Source organism: Oncorhynchus keta, unplaced genomic scaffold, assembly GCF_023373465.1.
Source record: "Oncorhynchus keta strain PuntledgeMale-10-30-2019 unplaced genomic scaffold, Oket_V2 Un_contig_8107_pilon_pilon, whole genome shotgun sequence".
In the NCBI taxonomy this organism is placed as follows: Eukaryota; Metazoa; Chordata; class Actinopteri; order Salmoniformes; family Salmonidae; genus Oncorhynchus; species Oncorhynchus keta.
The window spans coordinates 198,028-223,258 of NW_026289864.1; the positions used below are offsets into that span (position 1 = coordinate 198,028).

General features: G+C 48.7%; 2 protein-coding genes across 2 annotated transcripts in view; one reads left to right on the top strand and one right to left on the bottom strand.

The window, feature by feature from the left end:
* Positions 1 to 25,231, bottom strand: part of LOC127926723 (staphylococcal nuclease domain-containing protein 1-like) — a gene marked incomplete at its 5' end in the record, with an annotated part of 298,204 nt that overhangs the window by 186,603 nt on the left and 86,370 nt on the right. The gene's annotated exons all lie outside the window — the stretch shown is intronic.
* Positions 16,997 to 22,992, top strand: LOC118392610 (leucine-rich repeat-containing protein 4-like). Its single transcript, XM_052512235.1, has one exon. It carries the CDS (start codon positions 19,426 to 19,428, stop codon positions 22,201 to 22,203), a length of 2,778 nt encoding a protein of 925 aa, XP_052368195.1. The 5' UTR covers positions 16,997 to 19,425; the 3' UTR covers positions 22,204 to 22,992.

Sequence of the window (25,231 nt, forward strand, 5' to 3'; positions counted from 1 at the left end):
AACAGTGTATGACTCGGGTGGCTGGAGTCTGACAATTTATAGGGCCTTCCTCTGACACAGCCTGGTATAAAGGGCCTGGATGCCAGGACACTTAGCCCCGGTGATGTACTGGGCCGTACACACTACCCTCTGTAGTGCCTTGCGGTCAGAGGCTGAACAGTTGCCATACCAGGCAGTGATGCAAAAAGTCAGGAGCTGTAAAACCTTTTGAGAATCTGAGGACCCATGCCAAATCTTTTCAGTTTTGTCATCCTCTCTTCATGACTGTCTTGGTGTGCTTGGACCATGTCAATTTGTTGGTGATGTGGACACCAAGGAACTTGGTGCTCTCAACCTGCTCCACTAAAGTCGTGTTTGGTCCTCCTTTTCCTGTAGTCCACAATCATCTCCTTAATCTTGATTACGCTGAGGGACAGGTTGTTGTCCTTGCACCACATGGTCCGGTCTCTGACAACCTCCCTATAGGCTGTCTCAATGTTGTCGGTGATCAGGCCTACCACTGTTGTGTCATCAGCACACTTAATGATGTTGGAGTTGTGCCTAGCCGTGCAGTCATGAGTGAACAGGGAGTACAGGAGGGGACTGAGCACACATCCCTGAGGAGCCACTGTGTTGAGGATCAGCATGGGGGATGTGTTGTTACCTACCTTTACCACCTGGGGGTGGCCCATCAGGAAGTCTAGAATCCAGTTGCAGAGGGAGGTATATAGTCCCAGGGTCTTAGCTTATCGATGAGCTTTGAGAGCCTTATGGTGTTGAACGCTGAGCTGTAGTCAATGAATAGCATTGGGAATCACATAGGTGTTCCCATTGTCCAGGTGGGAAAGGGCAGTGTGGAGTGCAATGGAGATTGCATCATCTGTGGATCTGTTGGTGCGGTATGCAAATCGGAGTGGGTCTAGGGTTTCTGGGACAATGGTGTTGATGTGAGCCATGACCAGCCTTTCAAAGCATTTCATGGCTACAGACGTGAGTGCTACGGGTAGTCATTTAGGCAGGTTACCTTAGTGTTCTTTGGCACAGGGACTATGGTGGTCTGCTTGAAACATCCTGTATTCCAGACTCTGACATGGAGAGGTTAAAAATGTCACTGAAGACACTTGCCAGTGTGTCAGCGCATGCTCGAAGTACAAGTCCTGGTGATCCGTCTGGCCCAGCGGCCTTGTGAATGTTGACCTGTTTAAAGGTCTTACATCAGCTGCGGAGAGCGTGAGAACAGTGATCCAGAACAGCTGATGCTCTCATGCTTGTTTCAGTGTTACTTGCCTCAAAGCGAGCATGGAAGTTATTTAGCTTGTCTGGTAGGCTCGTGTCACTGGGCAGCTTTCGGCTGTGCTTCCCTTTGTAGACTAATAGTTTATAATATAATATAATAATATATGCCATTTAGCTGACGCTTTTATCCAAAGCGACTTACAGTCATGTGTGCATACATTCCGTAATGGGTGCTTTTGGTTGTGGTATCGAACCCACTACCCTGGCGTTACAAGCGCCATGCTCTACCAACTGATAACAGAAGGACCATGTTTGTAAGCCCTGCCACATCCCAGAACATATTCCGTCTGTGTCATTCAATCAGTCCTGTATTGATGCGGCAGCTCTACCCTTTAGCTTAGTGCGAATGTTGCCAGTAATCCATGGCTTTTGGTTGTGGTATGTATGTGCAGTCACTGTGGGGACGACGTCTTCGATGCACTTATTGATAAAGCCAGTGACTGATGTGGTGTACTCCTCAATGCCATCAGAAGAATCCCAGAACATATTCCAGTCTGTGCTCACAAAACAGTCCTGTAGTTTAGCATCTGCTTCAGCTGACCGAGTCACTGGTGCTTTCTGCTTTAATTTTTGCTTGTAAGCAGGAATCAGGAGGATATAGTTATGGTGAGATTTGCCGAATGGAGGGTGAGGGAGAGCTTTGTACGCGTCTCTGTGTGTGGAGTAAATGTGGTCTAGAACTTTTTTCTCTTTGCACATTTAACATGCTGATAGAAATGTGGTAAAACTCATTGAAGTTTCCCTGTATTGTCACCGGCTCTGGAAAAGTGCCGCCTCTGGATGAGTGTTTTCCTGTACATCTCATTTAGTGCGGTTTTAGTGCCAACCTCGCTCTGTGGTGGTATGTAGACAGCAACAAAAAATACAGATGAAAACTCTCTAGGTAGGTATTGTGGTCTACAGCTTATCATGAGATACTCTACCTCATGCGAGCAAAACTGAGACTTCCCTTAGATATCGTGAACCAGCTGTTGTTTACATAACTACATAGGCCCCCGCCACGTGTCTTACCAGAGGCTGCTGTTCTGTCTTGCCGATAGTGTCTAACCCGCCAGCTGTATGTTATTGATGTCGTCGTTCAGCCACGACTCAGTGAAACATACGATATTAGTTTTTAATGTTCCGTTGGTAGGATATAAGTGCTTCCAGTTCGTCCCATTTATTTTCCAGCGAATGAACGTTAGCTAACAGAACGGAGGGCAAGGGCAGATTACCCACTCGTCACCTGATCCTTGCAAGGCACCCTGATCTTTTGCCGAATTCTGTTTCCTTCTCCAGCGAATCATGGGGATCGGGGCCTGGTCGGATGTCTGCAGTATAACCTCTGCGTCCGACTCATTGAAGAACTCCTCGTCCAATTTGAGGTGAATAATCCCAGTTCTGATGTCCAGAAGCTCTTTTCGGTCACAATAGACAGTAGCAGCAACATTGTGTGTAAAACAAGTTACAAATGTATTTATTTTTTAAATAGCATGACAGGTCAAGAGCCAATAAGACGCCAGGTCAAGAGCCAATAAGACGACAGCCCCCCACGGTGCCATCACTGATGCAATGACTATATTCGAGTCAATATTGTTTTAATTTGTAAAAATGTGTAGAATTGTCTTGTCACTTTGACATAAAGTATTGTGTAGATCAATGACAACAAAATCACTTTCTAAATTCATTTCAATCCCACTTTGTAATGCAACAAAATGTGAAAAAATCTAGGGGGGATGAATATTTCTGATAGCAACTGTACATGGTAGATGATATTATGCAGTGTGCTTAACTCTCTGCCTATAGCTTCCCAGTAGCAGGGCAATAATATGCTGCAATTTCATGGAGTTTTCCTCTAAGGCCAACAAACCATCTTACATAAAGCATTCAGCTGGGAGGCAGAGCGGGGGGAGAGAGAGAGAGAGAGAGAGAGGAGAGAGGAGAGAGAGAGAGAGAGAGAGAGAGAGAGAGAGAGAGAGAGAGAGAGAGAGAGAGAGAGAGAGAGAGAGAGAGAGAGAAGAGAGAGAGAGAAGAGAGGTTGGAGAGAGAGGGGAGAGAGGAGAGGAGAGAGAGAGAGAGCGAGAGAGCGAGCGAGAGAGCTATGTGTGTATGCAAGCAAGAGAACAGTGTTTATGTGTGTGAGAAAACAGTGTGTGTCTATGTGCGCGGGAGAGAGTGACACGAGGTGACGTAGGGCCTGTCGTCAGCAGCTCTCTCTCTCCCATGTCCTGTCTGTTCCTGCGGTTGATACTCGGAACGGAATGAGAGAGAGAAAGGAACGGAATGAGAGAGAAAGGAACGGAATGAGAGAGAGAAAGGAACGGAATGAGAGAGAGAAAGGAACGGAATGAGAGAGAGAGATATGATGAGTAAGTAAGTGACAGAGGGAGAGAGAGAAAGAGTGAGTGAGTGAGTGAGTGAGTGAGTGAGTGAGTGAGTGAGTGAGTGAGTGAGTGAGTGAGTGAGTGAGTGCACACATCCCGCGGGCATCGGCTTTCACTATGATCTTGTCATACGGGGAAGGCGAGAGAGGGAAGGAGACAGAGAGGAGTGGGCACAGTGTTAAAACCGCAAGGCAGCCAGGGATGACCGGCACATGGCAGAGCACCATCTAGGACGAGGAGGAGAAAAAAGAAGGGAAGGAGGAAGGGGAATAGGAGGAGGAAGTGAAATGTCCTGCTTCTTCATACTAGACAGCACTCTTATCGCAGCAAAACCACAAAACTATCAAGTTGTTCTCCCATGATGAAACAAGTGTGTTTTGATGGGGGACGGTGTGTGGTTTATTTACACTGACTCTTCTGGTTTCATACAATATTAAAGCGTCCTCTGCATCATACGACCATGGAAATGCATCTTTGGGCAGTGTGTGTGTGTACAGTGTGTGTGTGTGTGTACCATGTGTGTGTGTGGGCAGTGTGTGTGTGTGCAGTGTGTGTGTGGGCAGTGTGTGTGTGTGTGCGGGCAGTGTATGTGTGTTTGCGGGCAGTGTATGTGTGTGTGCGGGCAGTGTGTGTGCGTGCGGGCAGTGTGTGTGCGTGCGGGCAGTGTGTGTGCGTGTATGTGTGTGTGTAAAGTGCGTGCGCAGTCCGTGTGTGTACAGTGTGTGTGTGTACAGTGTGCGTGCGCGCCCAGTGCGCGTGCACCCAGTGCGCGTGCACCCAGTGCGTGTGTGCGTGCAGTGCGTGTGTGTGCGCAGTGCGCGCAGTCAGTGTGTGTGCGCAGTCCGTGTGTGTGTGTGGGCAGTGTGTGTGTGTGCAGTGTGTGTACAGTGTGTGTACAGTGTGTGTACAGTGTGTGTGTGTGTGTGGGCAGCGTGTGTGTGTGTGTGTGTGTGTGTGTGTGTGTGTGTGTGTGTGTGTGTGTGTGTGTGTGTGTGTGTGTGTGTGTGTGGGCAGCGTGTGTGTGTGTGTGGGCAGCGTGTGTGTGTGTGGGCAGCGTGTGTGTGTGTGTGTGGGCAGCGTGTGTGTGTGTGGGCAGCGTGTGTGTGTGTGTGTGGGCAGCGTGTGTGTGAATTATATTTTTAGATTATTATTTTACTTTGTGATTAAAAATTAAAAGCTTAAAATGTCTTGAGTCAGTCAGTATTTAACCCCTTTTTTATGGCAAGCCTAAGAAAGTTCCGGAGTAAAAATGTGCTTAACAAGTCAAATAAGTTGCATGGACTCTGTGTGCAATAATAGTGTTGAACATGGTCTTTTAATGACCACCTCAGCTCTGTACCCCACACATACAATTATCTATACGGTCCCTCAGTCGAACAGTGAATTTCAAACACAGATTCAACCACAAAGAACAGGGAGGTTTTTCAATGCCATGCAAAGTAGGGCACCTACTTGCAGATGGGAAGAAATAAAAAGCAGACATTGAATATCCCTTTGAGCATGGTGAAATTATTAATTACACTTTGGATGGTGTATCAATACAACCAGTCACTAAAGATACAGCCGTCCTTCCTAACTCAGTTGCCGGAGAGAAAGGAAACCGCTCAAGTATTTTAACATGAGGCCAATGGTTACTTTAAAACAGTTTGAGTTTAATGAATGTGATAGGAAAAACTGAGGATGGATCAACAACATTGTAGTTACTCCACAGTATAAACATGATTGACAGAGTGAAAAGAAGGAAGCCTGTAGAGAATGCAAATATTCCAAAACATATCCTAAAACACAAGGCCAAATATACACTGGAGTTGCTTACCAAAACAACATTGAATGTTCCGAAGTGGCCTAGTTACAGTTTTGACATATCAGCTTGAAAATCTATGGCAAGACTTGAAAATCGCTGTCTATCAATGATCAACAACAAACTTGACAGAGCTTGAATCATTTTTTTTGTTATTATAAAAGTGCAAATATGTACAGTTGTGCAAAGCTCTTAGAGATTACGAAAAACTCAGTTGTAAATCGGTGCCAAAGATGATTCTAGCATGTATTGACTCGTGGGTGTGAATACTTATGTAAATGAGATATGCCTTTTTCATTTTCAATAAATGTGCAAATATTTCTAAAAACATGTTTTCACTTTGTAATTATGGGGTATTGTGTGTAGATGGGTTAGAATTTAAAAAACATTTAATCCATGTTGAATTCAGGCTGTAACAACAAAATGTGGATTTAGTGGAGGGGTATGAATACTTTCTGAAGGCACTGTAGCATAGAACCCATCCAGGTCTAGGTTAATGGAAAATAAATGGGACTTAAAATGTAGGCCAATGCTAAGTTTAGCTGACAAAGGAAAATGTAGAAACCCAACTGTAGGCTATACAATTTGAATTTGCCCATCTTTCAAATTTTGCTAAATATAACTGAGGGAAGGTTCAAGACAATTGCAAGCCATGCTTTCCAACATACTAACAGCATACTGTGGGCCAAACTGTGCTGATATGACTAGTATAGTTACTGTATCTGTCAGGCAATGGAGGATTACACACACACACACACACACACACACACACACACACACACACACACACTAGCCCATCTACCGCCACACACACACTCCTCTACACTCATCTTTCTGGATCTCTCCGTTCCCGACACAAGCCGGCCAGCCGTGCCCACTTTAATCCCTGTAAACCCTGGTAAAAATGCTAACATATGAGAAGGGATTTGGAGAATAGGAGTTTTGGGGCTAAATCTATGTGCATTAGAACTATCTGTGTGTGCGTCCCGATCTCTCAAGCCCAGTGAAACAGTCTGGAGGGACTCTCAAGGTCTCTGATCTCCAGGACATTTCCCATTCACACTTGTTTCCTCTCTCTCCATTTCCCTCCTTGTTGCAGTAGTAGTACATCTCTGCAGTAGTACATCTCTGCCAGGCCATCCATCAGTCTCTTTCCTGTCTACTTTTTCCTCAGTGCATGCTCCCTCGCTTTTTCACAAGCGATTGTTGGAAGGAAGGAGTATTTTTAAGAACTCAATCAACGCCCATTTCTCCATCCCTGAGCTCTCAACACAGAGAGAGAGGCCCTGATAGAATGGCCAAACCTGTTATTGACTTCAACTTAGAAAGTGCTAGCCATTGCTTTTTTCCTTTCACTAGCTACTGAGCAGCCTGCCTGGCCGAGTCCAGTCAGCCCCACCTCTGGGGAAATCCCAAATTGCCTTGCTACAGAAAACACCTTTAAGAAAGGTCACAGGCCCCTGGTTTAAGGGGATTTATTCCTCTTTTCCGTCTTTCTCCCCCTCTCTTTTGGACGTCATATTCCACTCCTTTGCCGACTGCCTCGCCTTCTCCCTCTCCATTGCTGTTTCTTTTATTCCTGGTGCTGCAAAGCTGCTTGGCTGGTTGAGTGTTCTGTGGAGGATTCTTGGAGTAACATGTCTGTATGACAGGCGTACGCACCAGATTAGACCCACTTAGCTTGTTTGGACAAATCCTCAGGCTTTAAAAGGGGAGGAGAGGAATGGAGATGCAATTTTAGAGAAACTGACTGCAGTAGGTTTGTACGAGGAGACTGGTTCAGATAGTCCATGCAGGAGTGGGGGTGTCAGAATCAGAAGAAGTACCAATAAATACACACACAACAACCACATACAGTGGGGCAGAAGGCCTGTAATTTTCATCATAGGTACACTTCAACTATGACGGACAAAATGAGAAAGAAAATCCAGAAAATCACATTGTATGATTTTTAATTAATTTATTTGCAAATTATGGTGGAAAATAAGTATTTGGTCAATAACAAAAGTTTCTCAATACTTTGTTATATACCCTTTGTTGGCAATGACAGAGGTCAAACGTTTTCTGTCTTCACAAGGTTTTCACACACTGTTGCTGGTATTTTGGCCCATTCCTCCATGCAGATCTCCTCTAGAGCAGTGATGTTTTGGGGCTGTTGCTGGGCAACACAGACTTTCAACTCCCTCCAAAGATGTTCTATGGGGTTGAGATCTGGAGACTGGCTAGGCCACTCCAGGACCTTGAAATGCTTCTTACAAAGCCACTCCTTCGTTGCCCGGGCGGTGTGTTTGGGATCATTGTCAAGCTGAAAGACCCAGCCACGTTTCTTCTTCAATGCCCTTGCTGATGGAAGGAGGTTTTCACTCAAAATCTCACGATACATGGCCCCATTCATTATTTTCTTTACACGGATCAGTCGTCCTGGTCCCTTTGCAGAAAAACAGCCCCAAAGCATGATGTTTCCACCCCATTGCTTCACAGTAGGTATGGTGTTCTTTGGATGCAACTCAGCATTCTTTGTCTTCCAAACACGACAAGTTGAGTTCTTACCAAAAAGTTATATATGTTGGTTTCATCTGACCATATGACATTCTCCCAATCTTCTTCTGGATCATCCAAATGCTCTCTAGCAAACTTCAGACAGGCCTGGACATGTACTGGCTTAAGCAGGGGGACACGTCTGGCACTGCAGGATTTGAGTCCCTGGCGGCGTAGTGTGTTACTGATGGTAGGCTTTGTTACTTTCGTCCCAGCTCTCTGCAGGTCATTCACTAGGTCCCCCCGTGTGGTTCTGGGATTTTTGCTCACCGTTCTTGTGATCATTTTCACCCCACGGGGTGAGATCTTGCGTGGAGCCCCAGATCGAGGGAGATTATCAGTGGTCTTGTATGTCTTCCATTTCCTAATAATTGCTCCCACAGTTGATTTCTTCAAACCAAGCTGCTTACCTATTGCAGATTTAGTCTTCCCAGCCTGATGCAGGTCTACAATTTTGTTTCTGGTGTCCTTTGACAGCTCTTTGGTCTTGGCCATAGTGGAGTTTGGAGTGTGACTGTTTGAGGTTGTGGACAGGTGTCTTTTATACTGATAACAAGTTCAAACAGGTGCCATTAATACAGGTAACGAGTGGAGGACAGAGGAGCCTCTTAAAGAAGAAGTTACAGGTCTGTGAGAGCCTGAAATCTTTCTTGTTTGTAGGTGACCAAATACTTATTGTCCACCATAATTTGCAAATAAATTCATTAAAAATCCTACAATGTGAATTTCTGGATATTTTTTCTTCTCGTTTTGTCTGTCATAGTTGAAGTGTACCTATGATGAAAATTACAGGCCTCTCATCTTTTTAAGTCGGAGAACTTGCACAATTGGTGGCTGACTAAATACTTTTTTGCCCCACTGTATGTGCACAGACACTTATTGAAACTAAAATATTTCCCACCGACAGCACACACCTTTTTCCCTGAAAAGAAACTCCCAACAAATCTACCCCCCCCCCCAAAAAAAACAATGTAGAGGCAGGTGATTTCCCTCATCACCTCTGCGATATACCAACTAACAGTGCCTGACTATGCATGCTCACACCTCTCTGCATTAGCCTGCATTACAGCATCTTATCACATTGTTCCCCCGCAGCCCTTTTGACTCATCTCCAGCCTAGTAGCCTGGGAACAGATTGTTCATTTGAATGGTAGCAGGGGCTTCAATCTGCCCGACGAGCTCCCAGTGTCTAAGGGCTACACTGAGCAGGAATACATAAAGCGCCAAATGGCACCCTATTCCCTATATAGTACACTACTTTTGACCATAACCGCATGGTCCCTGGCGTCACCGGGTTCTCCATCTAGGCTAGCTACCTTCCTCACTGGCTGAAACTCTTTCCAGAGGTAATATCTGTGAAAGGTTCTGTATCTTCCTGCAGAAGGGATTTGTGACAGACAGGAACACACACACACAGAGAGACAGGCTGTGGGCATTGAACTCAGTCTGACCATTGTTGATAGTCTGGCATATATCTGTGACACATTTTTGGGGATGAAAGCTGTTCCCTTCTGTCCCGATCTAACCTGCCTCCCCTCCCCTCCTAATCCTCCCACATGGTTTCTGATGGAGTTTCCACGCTTACCCGGCCGAAGACTGTGGTAAACTGGAGGTAAGTAGAGATGGCATTTTGGAGACAGAAGCTAGCATCTCATGACAGTGAGGCAAGGTACAAAGGTGTTAACACAATGTCACAACTGGGTGTGTGGCAAAACCATCCACATTAAAATGTTGACATAGCATGTATTTCAGTGGTCACGTTCAAAGAGTTCGCTAGGCAGAGACTGACCATAAAACAGTTTGGACAGAATATTAGACTAACTCTTAGAGGCTTTCTTTAGCACGGTTGTGCTGCAATGGAGAATGCGCTCAGCTAGCCAGCAAACTCAGAGAGAGAGACAGAGACAGACAGGCACGTTTAATTTTTACCAGCCCTGAAAAGGACTAGAGGATTGGGAGAACAGGGAGATTGAGAGAGTAGGGCAGAGTACCCAGAGTAACCCCGCACCACCCACACGTCCTCTGCTCCCAAGCAGCTAAAAGTCAGGGAGATTTAAGGCCTCTCATGGTTGGGCATTAACATGTCTTTACCCAGGGAGCTGAGAATGGAGCCCTCTCTATTTACAGCCCGCTAGCCCGTCAGGCGGTTGGCAAGGCGACACAGTGAGGGATAATGCGCACGCCACAACGCTTCCGGAATCTTAATGGAGCCTCCTCGACCAATGACGTTGCCGGGATAGACGACGGGGGAATTTGCATATGGTAGAATGGGGGAGCAACAGGGGGTTGGCCCCACCCCCTTGGTACCGGATGCCAGGGAGAGCACTGGTTGGATGTGTGTGTGTGCGTGTGTGTGTGTGTGTGTGTGTGTGTGTGTGCCCCAGAACATTAACATTAACAAACACTTTGGCTATTTACACCACTAAATATCTAAAAGGTCACACTAAAATAAACACAAGATTACTAAATCCAAACATTGTTAGGCTAAACTACACACAATTGACCTTCAAATCTCACGACCACAAACGCTATGCCTCAGATGTGCAATAAGCCATATCAAAAAAGATATGATTCTCAAATCCCAAAACTGAATTTGGGCGACTTCAATAGTCTTTTTATAAAATGTTTGTCTGCTAGGCTATTTAGAAGGCTTTTAACAGGCGATGATGATCACTGGGTTGGCTACTTTAAGCCTGCTTTCTTCCACATCCAGCTGACATGAGGCAAGCTAATCCACTAGCTCTGGTGGGGCTACAAACTGGCCCCAAACATAATGAAGGTCATTAGTCTATAAACAATGGCTATTATGAGAGCTGCTAGGGGAATGAAAGGAGAGAGAGGGGAGAATGAAAGGAGAGAGAGGGGGGAATGAAAGGAGAGAGAGGGTGGGAATGAAAGGAGAGAGAGGGTGGGAATGAAAGGAGAGAGAGGTGGGAATGAAAGGAGAGAGAGGGGGACGAAAAAGAGACAGGGGCGAAAATAGACAGAGGGGGACGAAAAGAGACAGAGGGGGACGAAAAAGAGACAGAGGGGGAAAAAGAGACAGAGGGGACAAAGACAGAGGGGGACGAAGAGAGAGAGAGGGGGGAACGAAAGGAGAGAGAGGGGGGAACGAAGAGAGAGAGGGGGGGAACGAAAGGAGAGAGAGGGGGGACGAAAGGAGAGAGAGGGGGGAACGAAAGGAGAGAGAGGGGGGAACGAAAGGAGAGAGGGGGAACGAAAGGAGAGAGAGGGGGGAACGAAAGGAGAGAGGGGGAACGAAAGGAGAGAGAGGGGGAACGAAAGGAGAGAGAGGGGGAACGAAAGGAGAGAGAGGGGGAACGAAAGGAGAGAAGGGGGGAGAGGAGAGAGAGGGGGAACGAAAGGAGAGAGAGGGGGGAACGAAAGGAGAGAGAGGGGGAACGGAAAGGAGAGAGAGGGGGGAACGAAAGGAGAGAGAGGGGGGACGAAAGGAGAGAGAGGGGGACGAAAGGAGAGAGAGGGGGACGAAAGGAGAGAGAGGGGGACGAAAGGAGAGAGAGGGGGACGAAAGGAGAGAGAGGGGGGACGAAAGGAGAGAGAGGGGGACGAAAGGAGAGAGAGGGGGAACGAAAGGAGAGAGAGGGGGAACGAAAGGAGAGAGAGGGGGAGCGAAAGGAGAAGGGGGAGAGAGAGAGAGGGGGACGAAAGGAGAGAGAGGGGGAGGAAGGAGAGAAGGGAGACGAAAGGAGAGAGGGGGAACGAAAGGGAGAGAGAGGGGGAGCGAAAGGAGAGAGAGGGGAAGAAAGGAGAGAGGGGGAGCGAAAGGAGGAGAGGGGAGCGAAAGGAGAGAGAGGGGGGACGAAAGGAGAGAGAGGGGGAAGCGAAAGGAGAGAGAGGGGGAAAGGAGAGAGAGGGGACGAAAGGAGAGAGGGGGGACGAAAGGAGAGAGAGGGGGGAAAGGAGAGAGAGGGGGACGAAAGGAGAGAGAGGGGACGAAAGGAGAGAGAGGAAAGGAGAGAGAGGGGGGAAAGGAGAGAAGGAGAGGAGAGGGGAGGGGACGAAAGGAGAGAGAGGGAGCGAAAGGAGAGGAGGGGGACGAAAGGAGAGAGAGGGGGACGAAAGGAGAGAGAGGGGGACAAAAGGAGAGAGAGGGGGACGAAAAGGAGAGAGGGGGACGAAAGGAGAGAGAGGGGGACGAAAGGAGAGAGAGGGGACGAAAGGAGAGAGAGGGGGACGAAAGGAGAGAGAGGGGGCGAAAGGAGAGAGAGGGGGAAGAGGAGGGAGGGGGAAAGGAGAGAGAGGGGGAACGAAAGGAGAGAGAGGGGGGAACGAAAGGAGAGAGAGGGGGGAACGAAAGGAGAGAGAGGGAAGATTGAGAGAGAAAGATAGAGATGAGGAGGAAGAGGGGAGAAAGAGGTAGAGATCAACACTGAGGAGGACAGAGATCAACAGGGTGAGAGAGGGAGAGGGGAGAAAGAGGTAGAGATCAACAGGGTGAGAGAGGGAGAGGGGAGAAAGAGGTAGAGATCAACAGGGTGAGAGAGGGGAGAAAGACGTAGAGATCAACAGGGTGAGAGGGAGAGGGGAGAAAGAGGTAGAGATCAACAGGGTGAGAGGGAGAGGGGAGAAAGAGGTAGAGATCAACAGGGTGAGAGAGGGAGAGGGGAGAAAGAGGGGGGTTGAAGTGTGGATTCACTTTGACTGAACCCTTAAGCCCCCATTAGCATGTCACACATATACCACGTCTCACACTCCCACAGCATCTGGGCAAATATTAGACCACGCACTAATACACTTAAGAAGGAGTGTGAGAGAGACAAGAGGCAGACAAGGGGCCACACAGGTTGAGTTGAGATTATCTATGGTGGGTTAAATTCACCTAATGTAATTTAACTGACAGTTTAACGTGATAAAATAAAACTCACATTGAACCCAACCCAGGTGGATTACAGAAATCTAATCTAGAATATTTAATCTAGTTGCAATGTAGCATATGTCTGGGTGAGTGTACAGGTGTGTGTGTGAGTGAGTGAGTGATTCCATTGTATGCTGGACAACTGCCAGCTGTCACACTGGCGCGTGTGTATGGTGTGTGTGGTGTGTGTAATGAGAATAATGATTAATGGTAAAATCCCTCACACACGGTTTAAGCTCTCTCGCCGGGGTGGCGGCGGTCTTTGTGGGTGTAATCTCTCCCAGAATTAATTCCTGGAAATTGAAATGAGAAATGGGAAAATAAGTGTCCGACCCCTGTCCTCTTCCCCAAGGTCAGTCAGTGTGTGTTCCCTCTGAAAAATAATACTAAAACTAGCAGAGGATTGAAAACTGAAAGTCTGGGGGGAGAGAGAGAGAGAGAAGGGGACAAAGTTCCCAGCGGAGGGCTGGGCAGTGGGCTGGAGAAATGGTTAAACCCAGTTAACTGGGGATGAGGCTGAGCAGAACTGATGAGAGAGGACTGTGGTCTCCCTTGATACTGTAGAGGTGAAGGACACACACACACAAACACTATGAACACACAGCTAATGCAAAAAGAAATGAGCACATACAAACTCAGAAAACACACACACAGAAGCAGAGACGTCTTTCCCCAAGCACACGTGCCTTTCAGGCACACAGGCGCTATAGCAGCCAGGTCACCCATGATACAAGTCAGTATCCCACGTCCATCCATGTCTGAGGATGTCGGGAGATGATGTAGAAACCAGCCACTAGGGGCAACAGTGAGCGCTGTAACCTTCAAGTTGGGTTTTGCTAGGGCGTTCGGGACAGCAGATGGGAGTAAGCATCTGCCTCTGATTCCAAAGTTTACAAGATAGAATCCAACGATAGAAAGTTGCATTCGGAGTGATTACTTCGCCAAAAGCAATTTGCCGGACAGAAAAAGGGGCAGTGATTTTAGGTCCATTAGAATCTTAAAATATTTTCCATATAGTTTTAGACATTCAAGGGTGACCTGGACCTTAACACAAAATAATAAATTTCCCAATATGTTTTGTATATTTTTTCTCAAATCAACCCAAGGCAGGATTGAATGGGCTCGTATGTTGCCCACCCCTGGTCTTTAGCCTACACTGTCAAACTAAACAGAATGGACACAAATCCTAATTTCTGGCAAGGGCTGTGCAATGACATAATATTCATTAGATCTATCATCCTGCTACTGTGTACAGTATATAATCAGATTAGCATTAGGGATATACAGCAGGTTATTCACTCATTGGTCCTCTCGCTCCCTCTCATCTCATATCTCACACAAACACACAGCTGACCTACATGCGACTGGTAGCATCCCAGACTCGCTGGCTGTAGCCCCAAGGCCTGGGTTCTGCACCACGCACTCCACAAACACACACACAACGTCTACCCTTGAAATGCTAACTGACTGGCAGACCCACCGTGCCAAAAAGTGGGTCGCCCCGTGCCCACAAGCCACGCGGTCCAGGGCATTCGAGGCAGCAGCAGGCACGTTAGGGCTAGCAGGCACGAGAGGGTGGCATGGTGGTGGTCAGGCAGTTAAGTCTTTCAACGTTAAATTCATCAGATCCCCTCATGGAAGCCGTCACAACTCAACCAGGCTCCCTTCTGCCATTATGGATCACCATAACGTCATATGACCGCCAGCACTGTTTGGACAGGGGGGGGAACAGAACTAGAGCCTATCGGAGCAGAGCTGCCATTTTGGGCCAATTCAATGTGGCATTAGGGGGAACTGTTTCAGTGAGTCAATCCAGGGCAGGCTACAAGGAGAGGAGCCTACCAACTACCAGCCGTGGTCATTATGGGTTGATGGGTCATTTTGGTAAGGAATTCTCGTATGAGACCCTTGGGTCAAACGCAACACACTGATCCCGCTCTGAACAGACTGAGCGCTTGCCAGTACCACTGCTCACCTCATCCACACACACATTACATTTGGGCTTGGCCCATTATAACAGAAGGGCAATTGACATTGCAGGCTGATGTTGTGACTGGGTTCATGGAGCTGTGCAGATTATCCCGGGTTAGGTCTTCCGGCTGTGTGCGTGTGAGAGCCAAATCAACTAAACTAAACTTCAACTAAAAAAAAGAAAACGCCCTCTCACTATCAACTGCGTTTATTTTCATCAAACTTAACATGTGTAAATATCTGTATGAACATAACAAGATTCAACAACAGACATAAACTGAACAAGTTCCACAGACGTGTGACTAACAGAAATGGAATAATGGGGGGGGGGTCAAAATCAAAAGAAAAAGTCCGTATCTGGTGTGGCCACCAGCTGCATTAAGTACTGCAGTGCATCTCCTCCTCATGGACTGCACCAGCCTTGACGGTTCTTTGCTGTTTGATGTTACCCCACTCTTCCACGAAGGCACCTGCAAGTTCCCAGACATTTCTTGGGGGAATGGCCTTAGTCCTAACCCTCATGCTGGAGGGTCATGTCAGGATGAGCCTGCAGGAAGGGTACCACATGAGGGAGGAGAATGTCTTCCCTGTAACGTACAGCGTTGAGACTGCCTGCAATGACAAAAAGCTACAGTCCGATGATGCTGTGACACACCGTCCCAGACCATGACGGACCCTCCACCTCCAAATCGATCCCGCTCCAGAGTACAGGCATCGTTGTAACGCTCATTCCTTTGATGATAAACGCAAATCCGACCATCGTCCCTGGTGAGACAAAACCGCGACTCGTCAGTGAAGAGCACTTTTTGAAGTCCAGTCTGGTCCAGTGACGGTGGGTTTGTTAGGCGACGTTGTTGCCGGTGATGTCTAATGAGGACCTCCCTTATCAGTTGTAATTCTATGTTCTGAACCAGGGTTCCCCAGCTGGCAACCAAGTGACTTTATGGGTTTTCTGAGCAAAACAATTATGAATAAACAAAGGTTTTACTGTTGGACATAAAATATTGTGAAAACACCAACAGATCAGCGCTGAGTAATTTGAATTTTGGAAATATTTTCCAAAGTATCCTCAAGTGTGATCGTACACAAATGTAAGCAAGGTTTGAAATGATCATGTTTTAGTCAAATATTATATCTTCTTACATTCTATGTGCAGTCTACAAATTATTTGTACTTATGTTCCAGCCTCATGACCATCCACAAAAGAAAAAACCCCATCGGTGTCTAGTTGATGAATCCCTGTTGTACACACACCAAGAAGACCCTGCACGGTGGCCTGGTGTGCTCCAAGCACCAGTCAGCAGCATCCCACTCTCCGACCAGGGGCCGGACCCCTGACTAATCACCATTCGCTCACATCAGGAAGAGGTGGGAGCGAGAGAGGGAATTAAAGGGAGAGAGAATAGTGGGGAAAGGAAGGGGTCAGATATTCTTCCCTGTTCCTGGGGAATGGAGGAGTGAGAGAGAAAGGGAAAGAGAGAGCGAGCGAGCGAGCGCGAGCGAGAGGGCGAGCGAGCGCGAGGGCGAGCGAGAGGGCGAGCGAGAGGGCGAGCGAGAGACAGTAGATGAAGAGTAAAATCATTCATCAAAAAGAGGTGTTTATCGAAATCAGAGCGACTTTTCTCTCTGTCCCTCTCTCTCCCTCCCTCTCACTTCTCTCTGTCCCTCTCTATCTCTCCCTCTCACTTCTCTCTGTCCCTCTCTATCTCTCCCTCTCACTTCTCTCTGTCCCTCTCTATCTCTCCCTCCTGCTCATTTTTGTCCCTCTCACTTCTCTATGTCCCTCTCTCCAGCTCCCTCTTCCACTTCTGTCTGTCCCGCTCCCTTTATCTCTCCCTCCCTCTCACTTCTGTTCCTCTATCTCTCCCTCCCTCCCACTTCTCTCTGTCCCTCTATCTCTCCCTCCTGCTAATTTCTGTCCCTCACTCTTTATCTCTCCCTCCCTCTCACTTCTGTCCCTCTCTCTTTATCTCTCACTCCCTCTCACTTCTCTATGTTCCTCTCTCCAGCTCCCTCTTTCACTTCTGTCTGTCCCGCTCCCTCTCTCTCCCTCCCTCCCTCCCTCTCACTTCTCTCCGTCCCTCTTTATCACTCCCTCTTTCACTTCTCTCAGTCCCTCCCTCTTTCACTTCTTCTCTCCGTCCCTCTCTTTCTCTCCCTCCCTTCTCTCCGTCCCTCTTTCACTTCTTCTCTCCGTCCCGCTCTCCCTCCCTCTTTCACTTCTTCTCTCCGTCACTCTCCATCTCTCCTTCACTTCTTCTCTCTGTCCCTCTCCATCTCTCCATCACTTATCTCTGTCCCTCTCAACAGTAGACCATCTCCCGCCATCCAGTCCTCAAAATGTCCCAGGGCCCAGAGCGCACGCGCACACACATGTCAGGCAGGATCCACTCACCCTACATTGACCTTCTGACAGGAGGACGGAGAGAGAGAGAGAGTGCGAGAGAGAGCAATGAGGGGAGAGAAAAAAGATGAATAGACAGGCAAACGAGGAGAGCAAGAGCAAAGGCTTGAGTGAGACTGGGGAGAAGAGGGAGAGGAACAGGGAGAGGGGAGAGGAGGAGCGAGAGAGAGCAAGAAATAGGGAGAGAGAGAAAGAGAGGGAGAGAGTGGATTAGTTAATGCACAAAAACACTGCATCAAACCAATGCACTGCTCCGAGCGGGATGCGTCAGCAGTACATTCACGTTCCCCACTCAAGGACAAAAGAGAAAGAGAGAGAGCAACAGAGTGAACAAACGAATGAAAGAGAGAGTGAGTAAACGAGAGAAAGAGCAGCCTTGCACCACACTGGCACCAGAAAAACGTGCCGGAATAACCTGAGCAGCAGGATTAACACCGGGGCTGCAGGGGTTAAAATTGTGTTGCCGTGGGGACACGCTGCCGTTTTCTCCAGTTCACCTGGGAAGCTCTTTATTCTCCTCTAAACCAGGGAGCCAGAGAGAGAAACGAGGAGAAAGAGAGGACAGTGGAAGCTAACACGGTTGAGAGGCTTCGCGCTGGCACACACAAAGGACTGAGTGCTTTGAGCTTGGCCACTACCTCAGGACACTGCAGGGGTTGAGAAGAACGGGAGAGGGGGAGAGAGAGAAAGAGATACACATCCCCGCTCTCGCTCATCTGCTGCTACAGCGGATCTGTTTTCCTCATCGATGCTGCTGTAACATCCTGTGCCCCGCTCGGCTCTCTCTTGCTTCACTCTCCTATTCTGCCGCGGTGAAGAAGAAAAAAGGGATTGAAAACAGGAGCGAGAAGGAGACCGAGGGAGATGGTGCTTTAGCCTCTTTTTGCTGTGCTGATATTGCTGCTGAATCTACTCTACGCCCCCCCAACACTGCTACAAACCCCCACCCACCCTCGGAAGAAATTGACGGATTATTGGGAAGTGCGCGGGAGGCAGGCTGCAGCTGCTCTGTGTGTGTGTGTGTGTGTGTGTGTGTGTGTGTGTGTGTGTGTGTGTGTGTGTGTGTGTGTGTGTGTGTGTGTGTGTGTGTGTGTGTGTGTGTGTGTGTGTGTGTGTGTGTGTGTGTGTGTGCGCGCTGCTGGCGAGCTGTGTTTGCGTGCTGCTGTGCTGGAGCGCAGAGCTAGTTAAGAGGAGAAATAAGCTAATGACCGCAGTGTGTGTCGCGTAGCCTTTTCAACCCTGCCGGGCGCTACGGAAATCAAGAGGACACGACGCGACACACAGAGAGAGAGGGTGGACTGACTGACCACCAAAAAAATAGAAAGAACCCAGAAAAGGAAAGGGGTCCTGTTTCCCCCCCACCTCAAAGAAAATTTGAAAGGACTGTGGATTTTTTCTTCCTCCTTAACCCCCCTCCCCCTACCCTGAAACCCCCACCCATTTTCTGCCTTGGGTTTTCAGAGTGCGGAGTGTGTGTGTCGGTGAGCACGCGTTTGTGCTATGGAGACTTGGAGAAGGCGTTCGGCGGAAACATCGAGCGGCGGATTCCAAGGACAAGCGGGAGAAGAGCAGTTGAGGCGAGCGAGCGTGTACTGCTATAGGAGCCTGACTGGATTCCTACCCATCTAAAACACATGCTTCGGATGGGCCTTCACATCTTTTCCTTCTTCGGATGATGTTCGCTTGTGTGGAATTATAAAAAGGGGCCATTTTGGCAAAGAATCTTCACTTCATTTGCTTCTAACAGAGCAGAAAGAAAAGTCTTTATTTCTCTGCTCCTTGGATATATACCTGATTTAAACACTCTGTGATTGACAAAAAAAAAGAGAAAACAATCTCGTAAGGACCTGTAAAAAAAAAAAAGCTTGAGGTAGGTGTCTAGCATTTCCAACCCTATTTCAATCATCTCCATCTTCTATTCTATAATTTTTTCTCTGTCTCTGAAACATTTAAGAGCAGTTGTCCTCCCCCTTCCAGTTGTGTCCATGGAAAAGAGAGCCAGAGTTTTGCTTAATCCGGGGTAGGGCCAGCCCTCTCCTGGTTACTCAAGAATCAACCCCCCCTCTCCCTCCCCTCTTTATACCTCCCCCCTCCCACTTTCGACCACCAACCCATTCAACCAACAGACCCCCACCACCCAACCCCACCTCCGGCCCTCCCCCCCCCGGACGATGCTGAATTATGAGCGTGCCACATCATGAGTCTCCTGGGGCGGGTAGCTGTGCGTCGAGCCACCCTGCTCTGTGTTGTGTTCCTGATGGCGCGAGTGTGGAGCAGCGCCTCTCTGGCTTTGGCGGGGGCGGCAGCGTCAGGCCCCCAGGGCTGCCCACCGCAGTGCTCGTGTAGTAGCCAGCTGAGCAAGGTGGTGTGCACTCGGCGCGGCCTCACTCGCGTGCCCCCGGGCATCCCCGCCAACACGCGCCACCTCAACCTGATGGAGAATGCAATTGGAGAGGTGCAGGCCGACACCTTCCGACACCTGCACCACCTTGAGGTTCTGCAGCTGGGCCGCAACGCCATCCGGCAGATCGAGGTGGGCGCCTTCAATGGCCTCACCAGCTTAAACACGCTGGAGCTATTTGACAACCGGCTAACTGGGGTGCCCAGTGGTGCCTTTGAGTACCTGTCCAAGCTCAGGGAATTATGGCTGAGGAATAACCCCATCGAGAGCATCCCTTCGTATGCCTTCAACCGAGTGCCCTCGCTCATGCGTTTGGACTTGGGCGAGCTGCGCAAGCTGGATTTCATCTCCGATGGCGCCTTTGAGGGCCTGCACAACCTCAAGTACCTCAACCTGGGCATGTGCAACATCCGGGGGGAGATGCCCAATCTGAGCCCCTTGCTGGGCCTGGAGGAACTGGAGATCTCGGAGAACCTCTTCTCCGAAATAAAGCCAGGCTCCTTCCGGGGCCTGCGCTCACTCAAGAAGCTGTGGGTGATGAATTCGCAGATTGGGATGATCGAGCGCAACGCCTTTGACGACCTGAGCTCGCTGGTGGAGCTCAACCTAGCCCACAACAACCTGAGCGCCCTGCCGCACGACCTGTTCTCCCCCCTCAGATACCTGGTGGAGCTACACCTCCACCACAACCCCTGGAACTGTGGCTGTGAAGCCCTGTGGCTGGCACGCTGGCTGCGAGAGTACATCCCTACCAATTCTACCTGCTGTGGCCGATGCCACGCGCCGGCCCACATGCGGGGCCGCCAGCTGGTGGAGGTGGACCGGGGGGAGACCGGCGTGCTCCAGTGCTCTGCCCCCTTCATAGGCGATGCACCAAGAGACTTAAACATTTCGGCAGAGCGCGTAGCGGAGCTCCGTTGCAGGACTGCGCCAATGTCCTCGGTCCGGTGGCTGCTGCCCAATGGGACCGTACTGACGCACGCCTCGGCCCACCAGCGGATCGCCGTGCTCAACGACGGCACGCTCAACTTCTCCAACGTGCTGGCGGCTGACACAGGCACCTACACCTGCATGGTGTCCAATGCGGCCGGCAACTCAAACGCCTCGGCCTACCTCAACGTGAGCGCGGCTGAACTCAACACGTCCAACCTCAGCTACTTCACCACGGTGACAGTGGAAGTGCCGGGACCCACCACGGAGATGCCCAAGCCCAAGACCACAACGAGCGCTCCTAACACTGGTAGGGGGGCAGGAGGAGAAGCAGGAGGAGACGCTGGCACCACCACCACCGCCTCGCCCTCCCTCTTTCAGCCAGTCTTCATCTCTACTCCCACCGTTCTGCTCCAGAACACCGAGGGCCAGCCAGGTGCCCGACCGTCCGCCGTTCCTGCCTCCAAGTCTGCCACGGTCAAGCCACCCGACACAGTCCCCAGCCTGGACGAGATGATGAAAACCACCAAGATCATCATCGGCTGCTTCGTAGCCGTCACGCTGCTGGCCGCCGTCATGCTCATCGCTTTCTACAAGCTGAGGAAGCGCCACCAGCAGCGGAGCACGGTGGCAGCCACCCGTACGGTAGAAATCATCCAGGTGGACGAGGAGGACCTGCCGCCGCCTGCTTCTGCTGCCAACCAGCTACGAGACAACAACAGCATCCAAAAACTGGATTATATCAGCCACAAAACAGACTATGGCTTCCCCAAACCCAAAGCCGACTACAAGGGGGACTACACAATCCACATGCCCAAACCAGACTACATTATACACAAGCCCAAGGCTGAGTACACCACCTATAAACCAACCGTGGACTACACTACCCACAAATCTACAGTGGAATATAGCACCCACAAATCTACACCAGATTTTAGCCTTCATAGACCAAAGGCTGACTATAGCCCATTCAGACCTGAATATAGCACTCACAAGCAGCCTAAAGCTGACTATAGCCCCTTCAAACCTGACTACAGTACTCACCCGAGAACACCTAAAGCAGATTATAGCCCATTCAAACCAGATTATAGCAGTAGTACTCACCCGAGAACACCTAAAGCAGATTATAGTCCCTTCAAACCGGATTATGGCACTCATCCAAAACCCAAACCGGACTATAGCCCATTCAAACCTGACTACAGCACTCACCCACGACCTAAACCAGACTACAGCCCTTACAAACCTGACTACAGCACTCAGTCCAAATCCAAACCGGAGTACAGTACACACAAATCCAAACCCGACAACAGTCAATACAAACCCAAATCAGAACACACCCCCAAGGCCGCGCCGGACTACATCGTCTTCAAATCAGGCTACAACAGCCCCCACAAACAGGATTATGGCAACCAGAAACCCAAAATGGATTCCAGTCCCCACAAAGCAGACCATCACAAGGTGGACTACCGCACCCTCAAGCCCAAATACAACACGTACAAGCCAGCAGGACATGGGGCTAAATGGACAGAGAACAATATTGGGAACTCTCTCCCTCGAACCTTGCCCAGCGCCATCACAAACCTCCCTGAGCCCTTTGTCATAAAAACTCACACCAAGGAGAAGGTTCAGGAGACTCAGATTTAAAGCCCCCCACACAACCCCCCTCCCCAGCCACGTCCAAATTCCCATAGCCACCCCTCTCTTCTCATAACTACATGCAATAGAATGCACAACGGGGGAAAGACAGGAACTTTCTTTTTTTGTACAAAGTGCAAAACTTAAAAAGACTGAACATTTCTTGTTGTACATGCTTATAAATAAATCTATATATGAAACTATTGAAAGTACCATGGACTGGTGATAGAGAAGCATATTATATTAAAAATAAATACATTGAAACTATTTTCTAACTTGTAACTTCTATTTAAAAAGACGAGTTGTTTAACATACGATCTTGACTTTGAGAAATGAGGGTGGACTTGTTCAAATAAAGAGGCATTCTGTGTGATTTTTAAACCAATGCTACAGACAATGCAGTGAAAAGAGAAAAAACATTTATACTGAGAAGACTTTCTTTAAGAAAAAAGGTCAGTGTTGGATCTTTACAGGTTTATCTTGTAAAAGCACCATGAATTTGTATTGTGCCAAATGTTACAAATGCAATAAAAATGATTTTTGGAGAGAGAAAAAAAGCAAACAGAGAGAGGTGACGTTTTGTTCTCCTGGCGTACTGTAGCGAACAGCCAAACGCTTCAGACACTGCAGTAAGACTCTGCAGCTATACTTTAACCCTGCGTGTGCTGGGTGACTCACACAGAATCAATCACAGCACAGAAGTGCCTGCTGCTGTTTTTAATAACACTTGATATGCCCGTGTGTCAAGGCAGGTGGGGGGGAAGCTATGTTTAGTACGCATAACATTAGTCAATGACATGGTACTTATTCAAGGTGTGGCCCATTTCAAAGCGGGTACTAGATTTGTCCCGTTTTCATGAAGTTCTCCAAATGCATGGAACCCACGAGAAAAGCTTTTAAAGGGCCTCTATTTAAACAGGGGTATTTGAAGTGCTCCCCAGTGATATGTATGAGACTGCACTGCTGTCATGTCAATGAATGATTGCATGTGTGTAAAGATATGAAGATGTAGGGTGTGATATGGTGTGTCTATGTGCTTGACTTCGAGTGGTCAGAGAAGTGTTTTTCACTACCAGACTTGTAGATGTACGAGACAGACCCTGGTGATGTGAGCACACACACTTTCCTCTTGGCCCCCAAAACATCTCCTCATTTCTCTTTTCATTGCATTCCCCCAGCTGTTGTGGCTTCATCAGTCAGCGACGGTTTTATGAGGACAAATGCTGTGGGTCTCGCCGTTAACTGTGCATTCTTCATCTTCAACAATCTCCCTCTCCATCTTAACATAGCCGTAGCTTAGCTCCCCCCTAGCCCTAACCTGGAGAGATGACATGTACACCAGGTCGTTAGCGTCTGTGGACGGCTCAAACTGGCTAACAGCGTGTGTTTTTTTTATAGAGCCGGTTGTTTTGACTATCGGTGTAAGGAGTGACACGTACAGAACAGAGGCCTCTTTCTTTACCAAGACGCACGCTGGCTTTCAGCGGGACGCCGGAGCATTAACAACCGGGCGACAGGACCCCCGGCGCCACAGCTCATTAAAATGCAAGAAAAGAGAAAAAAAAAAATCAGACAAAAACAAATTGGGGGCATCTTATTAAGCAGTAAAAGGGAGTATTAATAGGAGCTGGTATCGACGACGAGGGCATATTGCTCACTGTGGCTGAGTGATTAAACGCTGATATAATTTACACAGCCTGGACGGACACACCCCCTGTGTATAAAACTCGGCCCACAAAAAAATAAACTGCTGGTGGCAAGGTAGTGTCACCGCAGCCCGGCCAATGGCAGCCGTTAAATGGCACACACGGTCCCCTCTGTCACCGGTTTACGTAACCGAGGCGGTAATGGGAGGACGGTGTTTGTCTCGGAGGGATTCGACTACTTTCGCTCTACACCGATTTATTCCTATTTATTTGTGAAAGAGAGAGACAGAGACAGAGAGAGGGGAGAGAGAGAGAGAAGAGAGAGAGAGGGGGAGAGAGAAGAGAGAGAGAGAGAGAAGAGAGAGAGAGGGGGAGAGAGAAGAGAGACAGGAGAGAGAGAGAGAGAGAGAAGAGAGACAGGAGAGAGAGAGAGATAGAGAGAGAGAGAGAGGAGAGAGAGAGACAGGAGAGAGAGAGAGATAGAGAGAGAGAGAGACAGGAGAGAGAGAGACAGGAGAGAGAGAGAGAGAGAGAGAGAGAGAGAGACAGGAGAGAGAGAGAGACAGAGAGAGAGAGAGAGACAGGAGAGAGAGAGACAGAGAGAGAGAGACAGGAGAGAGACACAGAGAGAGAGACACAGAGAGACACAGAGAGAGAGACACAGAGAGAGAGAGAGACAGAGAGAGAGAGAGAGAGAGAGAGAGAGAGAGAGAGAGAGAGAGAGAGAGAGAGAGAGAGAGAGAGAGATAGAGACAGAAAGAGAGGGAGAGACAGGAGAGAGACAGGAGAGAGAGAGATAGAGACAGGAGAGAGAGAGAGAGAGACAGGAGAGAGAGATAGAGACAGGAGAGAGAGAGAGAGAGACAGGAGAGAGAGAGAGAGACAGAGAGAGAGAGAGACAGAGAGAGAGAGAGACAGGAGAGAGAGAGAGAGACAGGAGAGAGAGACAGGAGAGAGAGAGAGACAGGAGAGAGAGACAGGAGAGAGAGAGAGACAGGAGAGAGAGGAGAGAAAGGGAGAGAGATAAGACAGAAAGAGAGGGAGAGACAGGAGAGAGAGAGAGACAGGAGAGAGAGAAGAGAGAAAGGGAGAGAGATAAGACAGAAAGAGTGGGAGGCAAAGGGAGAGTGGCTGATATTCTCATCTCTGCGCTGCACCATGCAGTACGAGCATAATAGAACAGCGAGAGACAGAGCAGAGATAGCAGAGAGAGAGAGAGAGAGACAGAGCAGAGATAGCAGAGAGAGAGGCAGAGCAGAGATAGCAGAGAGAGAGAGAGAGCAGAGATAGCAGAGAGAGAGAGGCAGAGCAGAGATAGCAGAGAAAAAGAGACAGAGACAGAGCAGAGATAGCAGAGAGCAGGCCCGTCAGAGTGATGTGTGTATGTGGGG

What these genes read in the sequence shown, in the direction of transcription:
- LOC118392610 (XM_052512235.1), top strand. Translation starts at nt 19,426, where the DNA reads ATGAGTCTCCTGGGGCGGGTAGCTGTGCGTCGAGCCACCCTGCTCTGT.